At 45.3% G+C, this 12,511-nt stretch overlaps 1 protein-coding gene and 1 long non-coding RNA gene across 2 annotated transcripts in view; one reads left to right on the top strand and one right to left on the bottom strand.

Moving 5' to 3' along the window:
* Nucleotides 1-8,170, top strand: part of LOC118288580 — a 47,942-nt gene extending 39,772 nt beyond the window's left edge. Inside the window, exon 3 of the long non-coding RNA XR_004785895.2 lies at nt 7,311-8,170. This is a non-coding gene — a long non-coding RNA (uncharacterized LOC118288580). The remainder of the gene's footprint in view (nt 1-7,310) is intronic.
* Nucleotides 1-11,975, bottom strand: part of ntn1b (netrin 1b) — a 39,153-nt gene extending 27,178 nt beyond the window's left edge. Inside the window, exons 1-2 of the mRNA XM_035614803.2 lie at nt 11,696-11,975; nt 10,476-11,520 (exon numbers count right to left, since the gene is read on the bottom strand). Of these exons, the coding sequence (XP_035470696.2) occupies nt 10,476-11,490 (1,015 nt within the window). The 5' untranslated portion in view covers nt 11,491-11,520; nt 11,696-11,975. The remainder of the gene's footprint in view (nt 1-10,475; nt 11,521-11,695) is intronic.
* Nucleotides 11,976-12,511: the final 536 nt, after the last annotated feature.

Here is a 12,511-nt window from a genome sequence, read left to right as displayed (position 1 = left end):
ATGATGCTGTGCGCTCTCTACACGTCAACTTTCAACTCGTGCAGTGACTTAATGGAGGAAATATAAAGGGCACCACCTCGGGAATAAGGGTACACTCTGAGCCCCATGGCCCCATTATCCAGATGGGATTTAACAATTAATAATTGTTTTTATGGAAACACTGAGGGGGTCATTGTACAGGTTTTCTAAGTTTGCTCTGCTTGTTGCTAGGTAGCTGCCAGGACATGGTATTGAGTGGAAGAGGAAAAGGCTTGGCTCTTCCTGAAGCATGTCAACGGCTGGGAAACTTCAGTGAACCTTGACCACAGTATTTATGAGTAAATTCGAATCGAATCCCCCGGATGGATAATGACACCGAGTACGAGGAACCTGAACCTCTGTCAGTCAAACCAACGACAACTCAACTCTTTTGACTGTTGCACCGACTGTTTGATTGGTTGCTCTTCAAAAAAAAAGGGGATGGGGCACTAGCTTATCTTCTGTAGCATATCAGACAATAAGCCACACTTGCTGTTACCAGCAGTAACTACCGGTCTCTGAAAGTATATTTAGGATTATATGTTAAAATTAACCAGAGACAATGTAAAGTGCATATTTGCATGAGTCACGTGAAGTCCTATCCAGACCGTGTTGCCACCTCTGTATCTTTTACTGCCCTCTGTTCAGTGTGACAGGTCCATTGTTGAGGGGTTTTCAGATCTGTTCTTGTCTCTCCCGAACATAAAAACCTGCTGTAACAGAACCCAGGCACTGCGGGCTTGTAGTACATCACAGTGTAATCTAACATTGGTCGTCGAGTTCGCTGCTCTGAGGTCATTCTTTTTCCCATCTGCCTGCATAGGTGGGAACCAGACACGGCGCGCTATCTCCCAGTTACTATCCTGAGAAATTGAGCCTCACTATCTGTGTAAATAAACCGCATGACACATACACATGTGTGCATGTTACGGCCTGTGTGAGTTTAAATCTCAGACCGAGCCCCCAGAGGTTTTCCCCGCAAGCAGAGAAGGGAGGGAAGCGTCTGACGTTCGTCTCCGAGCGCCGCCGATCAGGAGAGGAAGGAAGTCACTTTCTACTGTTTTTGGCGTCAGCATGTGAGGGAGTTGTGAGTCATCTGCTCCACAGTAGCTGTGGTGACCGATAGGACGAGATATGACAAAAGGATGGGAAGAGGCGGTCTGCGCTGTCTATATGCGCACACAGGCTGGAAGAGTAATGGAAGACCGCGGGGTGTCTTAATCCTCTGTCTGTGGATGGTTTCGTGCTCCCAGTCTGACCAGGAGATGTAGCTCAATCACAAGCGCACAGTGCGCAGAGGGAGGACTGCCATTGATGAATTACCCAGGTTTTTTCGCTCCTTTGAGCAGATGTAGAACCCTGGGATATTTATGTTCATGCGGGGGCTATAGAATCTGGTAGTCCATGTTCTACTCCCCCCCCCCATCTATCTGGATATCCCCTCAGATCCAATAAGCGGTTCCTCATTCTCAGCGAGAGAAGAATTGGTCACAGGGGTGTGTGAGAGATGGAGACAGAGCACAGGAGGATGTGGAAATCCTTTGTGGAGCAGCAGGCCCACGCAGATTCAATATGGAAAAATAAATATGAAACGGGAACCAACAACTCCCTTTCCATTTTGAAGACAGCGTATTATGTCTACTTCACGTTTTTTGTTTTGAGGTGTTCCAGAGAAAAGAGGCTGTCCATGAAAAGGATGCGGGTCATTAGCAGCTGGCCTTCCGGGTGCTTGGTGGCATATTAAGCAACAGTCACATTTAATTTACATAATGTTATCGAGTTTATATGAGAAGAATTGAAAGAAAACAAATGGCTCACAAAACGTGTAGATCATTTTCCAAAGACTGTAAGTGTCATTCTAAGAAGGATCAAGACTTTATTCAAGCGTAATTGATCCAGTTGTAAGTTGTTGTCTTTGTCGTCCAGTGAAAAGACGCATGTGTCGACAGCACAGCAGGGAGGATGGTACCAGCCAAAGAGGCTTATGCCTCCACTGTAGAGTTTCTTAATGCTTTTTTTTTTTGGGGGGGGGGGGGGGGGGGGGGGGGGGTGAGTGGCACAGCGGGTATGTCGGGTAAGTGACACAGAAGAAGCGTGTTGTGTGGGGGCGTGTAAACGCCGCTGTCACTGAGCTGGTTGTTTCGGGCAGCAGCGCAACAGGGGAGCTGGCCCGGGGGTCTGAAGCTGAGCCGTGGAGCGTGTCACTCCGCTGGCCCGTTACTCATTCCCAGCCTCCCCTCCTTCAGCGGCCTCAAAGGGGGCTCGATGTGCACGCACCAGGGTGGTCCTGATGCCACCCTGGAAGTCCCAGCTCCAGTCAGCTCCATGTACACAGATGGTGTCAGATGTGTGCGTTGTCTGTGGACACTCACAGACGCACAAATGTGTGCGTCTCTTTCCATTTTGGCCCAAAGAACAATGAGGCAAAATGTGAACAGACAAAGATAACAAGGCCCAGACAACAAACAATTTGAACTGTCGCAGCCAATCAGGATCCACTCCCTGCGTTGTCCTGTGTCACCTACCTGTTGTGTGTTTGTATTGATATGTAGCCACTGTATATTAGTTCATGTCACAAATATGTCTGTTCTCATACATTATCTGTTTGGATTTATGGAGGTGGGCATGTGCCTACACCAGTTAGAGATCTCAATGTTCTGCATTCAATTGTTTTCAACTGCCATTTTTAAACTCCCCATATGTACGTTTTTGCTGCTCGTGAATATAAATATAAGGTAAAAATCACATTTGAACCATATGTCAAAATGTATCAAATAATCAAAATATATTTACTAGGATTACTGGGTCATAATGCTTTTTTTTTTTAATTGGGAGAAGGTCCATGTAAATGAATTTGATGTGTCCATAACAAGACAACAAAGAGACTTTTGAGACGGTCCCTACATTCAGCTCGTCTGTTTCCTGTCTTCTGACAAAGCCTGTCAAGATTAGTTGTCCTGCACTGAACAACCAATCACGGAGACTGATGAAAAGGTTATGGAGGATAAGTCTCCCTGAATATCCATTATTTTTTCATTACTCTTAAATGGACATCGTGTTGCTGGGAGTGGGGTTGTTGTTTATATGTGTTCATATCTGAATAATAAGCATTTGCATTTGTTGTGGGAACACTGTGTGAACGGTCAGGACCTGTGTGTGTCTCAAGCTATCAGCTTTTATTTCATGTTATAATACAATGATCTGTATGTGTTGAATGATACCTACTGTGTTCATTCTTCATGCCATAATGTCCAACAGCCCATGCATGAAGGACACGAACATTAAACCAAAGTTAACGCACTCCTCTCAAAACATTGAGTCATCTCACCGAGCTGCCGTCCACAACATTGCATAGCAGGATTTTTCAGTATGCTCTTAAAAGCCTGAGTGAAACCTTTTCTGGCTCCGAACGTCGTGTCTGTCTTGAATTATGAGCTCAACAAAACAAAATCCTCAAAACATGCAGCCTTTACCCAGAGGACACTGGGATTTTAGCAGAGCGTGGATTTTTTTTTTTTTAGATCCCCAAATACATCTCTTTTGTTTTATTGTCTGGTTCTCCACAGAGAAACCTCTTACCAAAGTCACTTAGGTTTATGATGCAAGAAAAACCGACAGAGTCAAGTCCAGTTGTGGACGTATTGTTCTGCAGCGTGACAGAGTTAAAGGAGGGTTTTGGACACGATTCAGATTATCTGTGTTGGCGTGGGAACATCACGAAGCACGACCTAACATACACAACACTCTTAGTCCTATAGCTCAGTACTGTATATGGATGCCTGAGCACATTCATTGCAAATATTGCATATCCTTTTTTCCAGAGGGTATGCAAATGATCATTATGGAAACGGGTCAGAAAAGGGGGATGTTTATCAAGGTTTTCATTTTGCTGAAGGGCTTCTTTTATCAGGCCAGATTTTTATCGTATAAATTTAAAAAATGCAGTTGTAGAGGATGAATTTTACGTGTGCACGGAGTCGTGAAAGTGCACACTGCCATACGCAGTGACAGTATGTTTCTTAATTAGCTATCCCATAATATAATTCAAATTCAACATGGTATATTTGGCCTGGTTCCCTCTTTTATTTTTTTTGCCTACTTTCTATTTAGACCAGAAAAAAGGTGAGTAGAGTATTCACATTCTGTTAAATGTGACATCTTCTTTCTTTTTCTTTTTCATTCAGTTTTTAGTGTACAGTCGGTGGCTATGTAAAAATGACTGTTGCATTTAGATATGATGGTTTATATGGAGGCACAGCCTTCTGAAGTTTTTGTGCGTCTTGTAGTTGGTGATGGAATGAGCCGAACCAATTCGTCACCGTTGTATTATTGTTGGCACGTTGGAGGAAGGGTGTTGAGTTGACCTGTGAGTATGGAGAGTGTTTAAACTCTGTGTGGGACCTTGCTTTGGTAACATATTTTTAAGCCCCTTTTCACCACCCACTGTCATTTTCAGGCAGTCCCCAATCATTGCCTCGTCGAGCCAATTCATTGGGGGGGGGGGGGGGGGAATAGAATTCTAACATTAAAATCCCTTTTTCTGACACATTTCAGTTCATCCCTGTAAACACGGACTGCAGAACAGAGAACTCTGCTCGGTGCTATGATGTCACACACAGGCAGAACCCCGGGCGATTTGAACTGTGACAGATTCGAAGAAGAGTTTGTGGCAAGAAGATTAGCCTCAGTCTTCCTGCGAGTGACAACGGTCCGCGTCACAGTTTCCATAAAGTCCATCTCCAGCTGTCTGTTGCAGGTTTAGGTCTTGTTTGTCTGTTCTGTCACGCCACTTGTGTTAATAAAGTAACGTCCCCTTTTCATGTTTGTAAGAAAAGCACACGCGAGTCTGCTTCCTATTTGATGTCGCTGACTGAAACCGATTGGTTTGCTACAAATAGTTTTTTCTAACTGTCATTTGGTCAAACTATTTGTATTTCCCTCCCCACTGACCCCAAGCGGTACTCGAGCAGCGATACGTTCTAGATGACTGAGACTCGTCCGTCCATCTAACTGGCACTCGACTCCCGGTGGGTTTTTTTCAACGGTGTCTGAAAATTCCACGCTGCGGTGATGCCAAAAAAATGTTCCTGAATGTCTCCTAACCTGCAACACACCTGGTTCCCATCAACCACTGCACATTTTCGCCCTCGTAGCTATTTTCGACACGCTCCACTCCCAACTTCTATTTCCATTTCAGTTTTATGAAATGCAAATTGTAGATTTGCGTTCAGCCCTTGGTCTTATTTAGACTATTTGCACAGCACATCTGAAGACCGTAATGTAGTTAGGTTTGTTGTGGACCTGGGGGAAAAACGAGTTACCACTGCAGTGACTAATGTGAAGCCAAACAAACAACCCACAACAAGAGCGAGACACTCACAATCACATTTGTTTGTTTTCATTGTTTTTCAGTCAATTTTTGGTTTTCATCCCTCTGCATGACCAGAGTCTGCTTTTCATATTTTACAACTGGATGTCGTTGAATTTCGGTGTATAACGTACCTTAAACGAGAAAGTTCTCTTTGACTTCCGGAGTGAGGCCAAGTGTCAGAACCCGTGTAGCTGGTGAGGGCTGGGTATTGCCAATTTTAATGAATTACTTTATGTGAATAATAGGAGTTGTTTTATCAAGATAAACAGCTGACGGCACTGATCCTCCAGTCGTGTGCCATTAAAACATCACAGAAAGAGGAGGGTGCAACGAGATGTTGCAATTAAAAGATAAATTTGAAGAAACATACGCGTCTCATTATCACTCCTCACAGATTTGCTACTATTTTCAGTCTCTGCGGCGGTGAACTTTTATGTCACATGCTTTCAAATACGTCATGATATAATCACTAAATCCCTTTGGATGTTGCTCCAACACTTATATAATATATATATATACATTTTAATTTTTTGGCAATAATGTCGATTTTTGTATAAATTTGCAGTCCTTCTTTTTTTGTATTTGCAAATTGAAAAGGTAAGGTGAAAGGTGGATTGAAACCAACCTTGTCTCATCACCAAACCCCCTTGTTTATAATTACATTACACGTTATAAATATGGGTTATAAATCATTAACTTTTTGTGTGCCTGCTTTCATTACTGTTTTATACGATATACACAAATTGAATATAGCATATACTGTATACACGGACGACTTTACCTGTCAAGTGAATGGGAAAGTGCAGGCAAAATGTATATACATAAATATATACGTGCCTCAGTGAGACTTCTATTACAAGAGAATCTATGACATCATGTTGTGAAATTCTTCTCTGCTGTCACATGGGCTGCATGCCGCGGAGCTGAAATGAGACCCAGATGGTGAGCGGGCCTGGCTCGGCCCAACCTGGCAACCCCCCGGGGAGGCTGGCAGCACGGTCACCGTCAGCAGAGACAGTGTCAGTGGTCCCAGTCGGCCACACGGACAACGACTGGTCCGTGTACTCTCGAGCCTCAACTTGGGATTAAATCATTGTGGCTTGGTTAAAAACCAAACAGGAAAGCTTGATCTGAGACGTGGAGCGGTTCTGCTAAACAGACCGTGGTGAATGTGTCGTCCTTGTACGTGAACGGCCTGGTTTCCTCCTGCCTATACCACCGTTTCCTCTCTGTGTGTCTGAGCTGCCGTCGCACAGCTCAGTGTGGCGTTGTCGAAATGGACAATTTCGCAGTTTGGTCTGATTTGACGCGTCTCAAACTCGATTGCCGAACCCGAGGGAACGTGGGGAGATGGGAGAGTATCTGAACTGGTTTGAGAAAAATATTTTTGATGAAAAAGAAGCTAATAAAAAAATATATCCATAGGCCATATTGACTAAGCTATAGCACCTGATTGCCACAGGTAGAGACTGGGTGAGTGTCGAAGTAAATAGAAAGATAAATGAGAATCTTGGGTCGATAAATGTTTGAAGAAGCAAAAAGCAATAACCAGGTAAAGTTAAACACCCAGCCTCTGTCAATCAAAGTGGTCATAATAGTAATGTGAGTTTGACCAACACTTACACACTTAAACTTAAATAACAATAGTCTCACACAGTTCACTTTTACACAATTAATAGCCTTAAATAACATTCTTTTAAAAATTCACTTGAACACACTTGGTGCTGATGTTGCAGACAGGGACGACCGATCGTCTCACCTGGTCTCATTACGCCTTTAACTCTGTCGTGTTGATTTTAACCTACAAACGACAACCTGGGGTTTGTGCTTTCAAATCTCTGTCACCGTATTTATCGTCAAACCTTCTGGATATTAGTATTTATATTCTGAGCTCTCTCTCTCTCTCTCTCTCTATTTTTAGAGCTTGTTGCAGAGAGTACCAGTACGTGCTGCACAGACCGGGAGTGGAGCCAGCGGGCAAATGATACAATCATATCCTCATTCAGCCGCCTTGTGGGTGGCAAAACCTGTTGGCTCTTCCTCGCAAATATTTCGGTGCAGGTTTGATAAATATCAAATACTTTTGAGGAGAGCACACAAACAGAGCTCTTCAGACAGATGGTGTAACTGACTTTGTGCTCTAAGAGAAGACAGAAGACAGAACAGCTCTATTCAAATATCAAATACATCTGGACACACGTGGAGGCGCCGTGCGTGAAAGTGTTCCCCGCGAGCGCGGACGGGACTGATTGACCCTCCAGCTGACTCCTGCGGCCGCCATAAAGCAGAACATCGCATGGAACGGTGACAGCGAAAACAGCGTTGAAAATTGTACAAGTGCAAAATTACACGTGTGAGTGACTGTGGCTACCATTTTCAACTTGCCTCGAAAACCCACTTGGCAAGCAGGAGTTTCCCACAGTTCCCTTCACAGCCCATCAGTCAGGCCCGGAGAGGAGCGGGGGGCTTGACTGTCAGGGGTCAGCGCCACGCTGAACACGGAGAGAATATGAAGCAGCTGCCCGGGACGGGAGGGCCTGACGTGTGTGTGTGTGTGTGTGTGTGTGTGTGTCACCAGTCTCCATTCCTTTACATAAATGATTATGGGTTGTGGTCAAACATTATCATGGATTAATCTATTAAAGATTCTGGTTTGTATGTTTTAGAAACGAATGAATGGGGAGGCAGACTTGGGCTCGGTTTCAGAGAAGGGAGGCACATTTTATATCAAATGAGTGAGAATGTGTTAGGAATCTCATTTGAAGGTTTTCCATTCTTGGTAGTAATAAACCGTACATTATTACTAGTTATATTGTTTGTTCAGTGTGATGTGTGAATGCTAAAAAAAATAATAATTCAGATTTTTCTCCAAACACTACAGCAGATTATGACACCAAACCTATATATGAGCATCACACCTCGACTGACAAAGCCCCATAATGACTAACGTCTTTGTCTTCATGTTCTGTCTCTTTTTATTCATTCGTTACTTCATTTAGCGTTTTGATTTGCATCTCTCTCTCTTGACCTTTTTAACCAGAAGTCTTGAACTAGGCCTTTACCTGTTCAGGTATCCATCCCACTGGGGGGCACCAGAGGTTACCACTTACATTGCAGGGGGAGGGGAGGACCTGTGCCACCCGTCTGGCCCCGGCCCTGCTCTTATGGATGCTTTTGTAAGTCATGCAGTTCCACTTGATAGGAATGTGAGAGTTGCTGCTGCTGCCAACATAAATGCCTTTTGACAAGACGATGGCAACCCCTCATGCAAAGTCATGGGAAGCTAACTTTTGCCTTCGCTCCCCTAATGTCTGCCGCCAGCGAGTGAAACCAGCTACTCTCCCATGACCACACCTCTCTGTCTCATTCTTCTCTATTAGTGTCCTAATGTGCCTTACTGCAGCAGGGTGGAAAGATCCACACAGATCATCAACACCAACCACTCTGCATCCCCACTGCTGGGGCCGGGGCCACAGAGACCCCACTGCTTAATGAAAACAACCCCTCCCCCTGGGTCTTCTTCTTTCATGCTAAGGTGTCAGGCCGCCCGTATTATCTCCTCTCTGGATGACATGCTCAGTCTGGCTTCTCTATCTGATGACACGGCTCACACAAAAAGCTAAATGCTGATGGGGTTGGGTGGGTGGGTGAGGGGGAGGGCGGGGTCTCACTGACAGCGAGATGGATGCCACGAGTGACAAGCTTTTGTTTTAGTAAAATACACACACATGTTGGCTTTGCAGAGGCGAAAGGCGGAGGGGCCAAGGGGAACAACTTGTTCACTTGTTCCGTGTGGTTGAGCAAACCATGGCAGTGTTGGAACTTGTTACTTTTCCAGGTTCGCTTTGTTGTGGCTGGGGGGGCTTGAAGCTGTTGATAGAAGGCCCCCCAGCTCTGTTGAAAATCGGCATCACAGCAAATGCAATCGCTGCTGCTGCTACAAAAAAAAAAAACACCCCAAAAACTCTCGCTTTGTCCTCCTCCCTGAATAGTTTACTGGCTCTAAAGTGGCAGTTTATACTCGACGTGCCAAAAATGTCAATAAAACCGCCCTAATCGCCCATCCGATCTGTTATAGCACCTGCTTATGGAAACACAACACGCCCCTGAAGTCACTCTATCTCTGCAGCCGCAATGTTTCCTTCCTATTAGACCGCTACTACAGTCGGAAACACGGGTCAGAGCGCAATTACGCATTGGGACAGGCGCACTTTGTTTGGCCAAATGGCTTCCTGTCCCTTTTCTGTTCTATTCAGGAATTTTCGTGTGGATGTTGATTAAAAGAATTCCAGGCTCCGACGAAATGCATTCAAAGTATACAAACTGTCGTGAGTGCACAAAATGCAGATTTACAAGTTCTTGCCTTTTATCTTGGCGCTAAGGAAATAATACAACTTTACGATGTCACCTAAGGTGTGTGCATTTCTTTAAAAAGGCCTGCTCCGTGTTTAATGAATATAATATAAATTTCTCTTACAACACTGACAGGTTGAATTAAAACATTTATTTCAACGACCTGCAGTTTTATTTTTGGCCTAAATTCGACTTTATTTATTTAAATTTACAACCAGGTTGTGTTCGTTATTTTAAAGTTATAATAGGATGCAAGCGAAAAGATGTATTCATTTTCCAAATAGTCGTTTTAGAAAATATTTCATTTCATTTAAACAAACAGTCTCTTAAGTAATTATTCATTTATTCATACCGTTTAGGTCGTCGTTCAAATCGAGGCCTTCCTCACCTCGGATTTATTTTTGCCACGATCAAATTCATTATCATTTAAAGTCAGATCCCCACGTATGAGTGTGTGCCTGGAATACACACATTTCTTTAGAATAAAGACAAAACAAATTCAACAACTTTGTCTTTACATAAGAGATTTTTGTATCTGCATTTCATTAACAGCAAATTAACTGGCCGGTGCGTAATTTTTGTGCGTAAAAGCTGAACCCCTGACATAATAAACGTGGCTTATATTTAACAACATATTATTACACCAGTGTCTTAATATAATTTAGTATCGAATTATTTTTTTCCACACTGACACATTTCCACAGTGAAGGAGAACACACAGTGGAGGACTTACCGACACACTCGTTGGCTTCCCTGGCCGTGGCGCGCTGCCAGGGCCGGTCGTAGTGGAAAGGTTTGCACCTGTCGCACTCCGGTCCCGCCGTGTTGTGTTTGCACTCGCACACCAGGTTCCCCTCGCGGTCCTTGACGCACTTCGACGCGTGGCCGTTGCACTTGCACCGTCCCCCGACCTGCAGGTCCGACACTGCGTAAAAGTAGGAGTCGCGGGCCAGCTCCGAGTCGTCCTCGTTCTCGTCGCCGAAGGTGTGCAGCCGACTGAAGATCACCTTGATGTCGGTGGCCGTCACCCAGTCCTGCAGCACCGGGGAGTTGTCGAAGTCGTGCGCCGACGGTCTGCCGTCCAGCGTGCTGAAGGCGATGAGTCCCCCCGTCAGGGGGTGCATGTCCGTGTGGGAGTCGGTGCAGATGGCCTCCTGCTCGTTCTGCTTGGTGATCGCCGCTTTATTCTGCCGGTTGTACATCTTCTTGCACTGCGTGGAGTAATACTGGAAGGGCACCCACGACTTGCCATAGTCCATGGACTTGTAGATCGCCATGGACTCGGGTCGAGGTGAGCAGAACTGCAGGCTCACGTAGGTGACTTCAAACTTTTTGCCCAGAGACAAGGTGAGGGTGACGTTCTGCGGGTACTGCGCGTAGTTCTCCGACTGCCAGCAGGTGAGGTTGTGCGGGTTGTTGAGGTCCGTCAAGTACGCGGGCGGATGGCACTTCTTGGGGTCCGCGGCGTCGCACGTGTGGCAGTCGCGCGTCCTCTCCTCTCCCTTCTCGGCCACCACGCAGTACCTGGCGGCCGGGTTGCCGCAGGTGCTGGACACGCGCACGTCCTTCCCGAACGCGGAGTTGACGAAATCGGGGATGCATCTCCGCGGGTTCCCGTTCTCGTCGTAGCACGGGTCCGGAGGGGAAGACTGCGCGGCGAACATGCTCAGCCCGTACCCCGCCGAGACTCCCTCGGTCAGCGCCGACACCGTCACCAAGGTGACCCAAACCTCCAGAATCCTTTGCATTGTAATCCGTGCGCCGCGGGCACTTCTGGGCTGAAATGTGGAAGAAAGGATAATGTGCGTCAATTTCACCAGGGTGGATTATGAGAGTATGAGACAATAACACATTTCAATGATGCTCAGGTGGACATTTGAAAGAAAAAAAGCAACTTGGACCTACAACAGCGAAGCATTTAACAACAACAAAATGTGTATGAAATATTCTTACGAGGCAAAGAAAACTCCACCCAGGACACTACCTCCAAATAAACTCCTCTGTCTGAAAGTGTAGCAGAACCACTGAGAATTTGGAGTACAACCTAACCCGTTTACGCACGTTAAAAAACAACAACTGCTACAGTACTATAGATTTTTTCCCCCTCTTTTTGAAATTCCTAAATAAAAAATAAGATGTGGCAAATGCCCAGCTGGCCCCGAGTCTGCCTCTGCCTCCGTCTGTCCACCCAGTCACACCTCTGCCCACCTCTATCTCTCTCTCTGTCCCATTCCCTCCCTGTTGTTCCACAGAAAAAGGGGGGTGCACTCGTTCAGAGGAGAGGAGTGGGAGCCCTGTGGGTGTCTCTGCCGAGGGACAGGGAGCAGCGACATCTTCTGGTAGACCCGGTAAACTACATGCTAAAAAATACACTATGAATGAATTACACATGCTGCAATGAAATCTTGTAATTTGAAGACAATAAAAAGGCCAGTTACACATTTAAAAAATATTTTTACGCTTAAAACGGTCAAGCCACGACTTCATGATCAGCTGATGTGTTCCAAGGAAACCATCTTCCATCTTGCAGTTATCAGTAAGCTTATGGATAATGGCCTCACAACATCTGCCTCACAACCACCGCTCCTTGTATGATAATGTTTGTGTTGCGTGAACACGTGTTCATACCGTCTCATGATTTCGCCAACTGCATTAGAAGTTCACTAAGTCATATACTATACACTATACGAACCCTTTAAGTGCATAGAATTCCTGAATCAGGTCAAGACATAGACTTATTTTACAGTTTGTATCCCACTTTGGCAAATT

The sequence above is a fragment of the Scophthalmus maximus genome, chromosome 17, assembly GCF_022379125.1.
Source record: "Scophthalmus maximus strain ysfricsl-2021 chromosome 17, ASM2237912v1, whole genome shotgun sequence".
Classification (NCBI taxonomy): Eukaryota; Metazoa; Chordata; class Actinopteri; order Pleuronectiformes; family Scophthalmidae; genus Scophthalmus; species Scophthalmus maximus.
The sequence above is the reverse complement of the archived record's forward strand: the minus strand, read 5'-3'. Positions and strand labels throughout refer to the sequence as shown.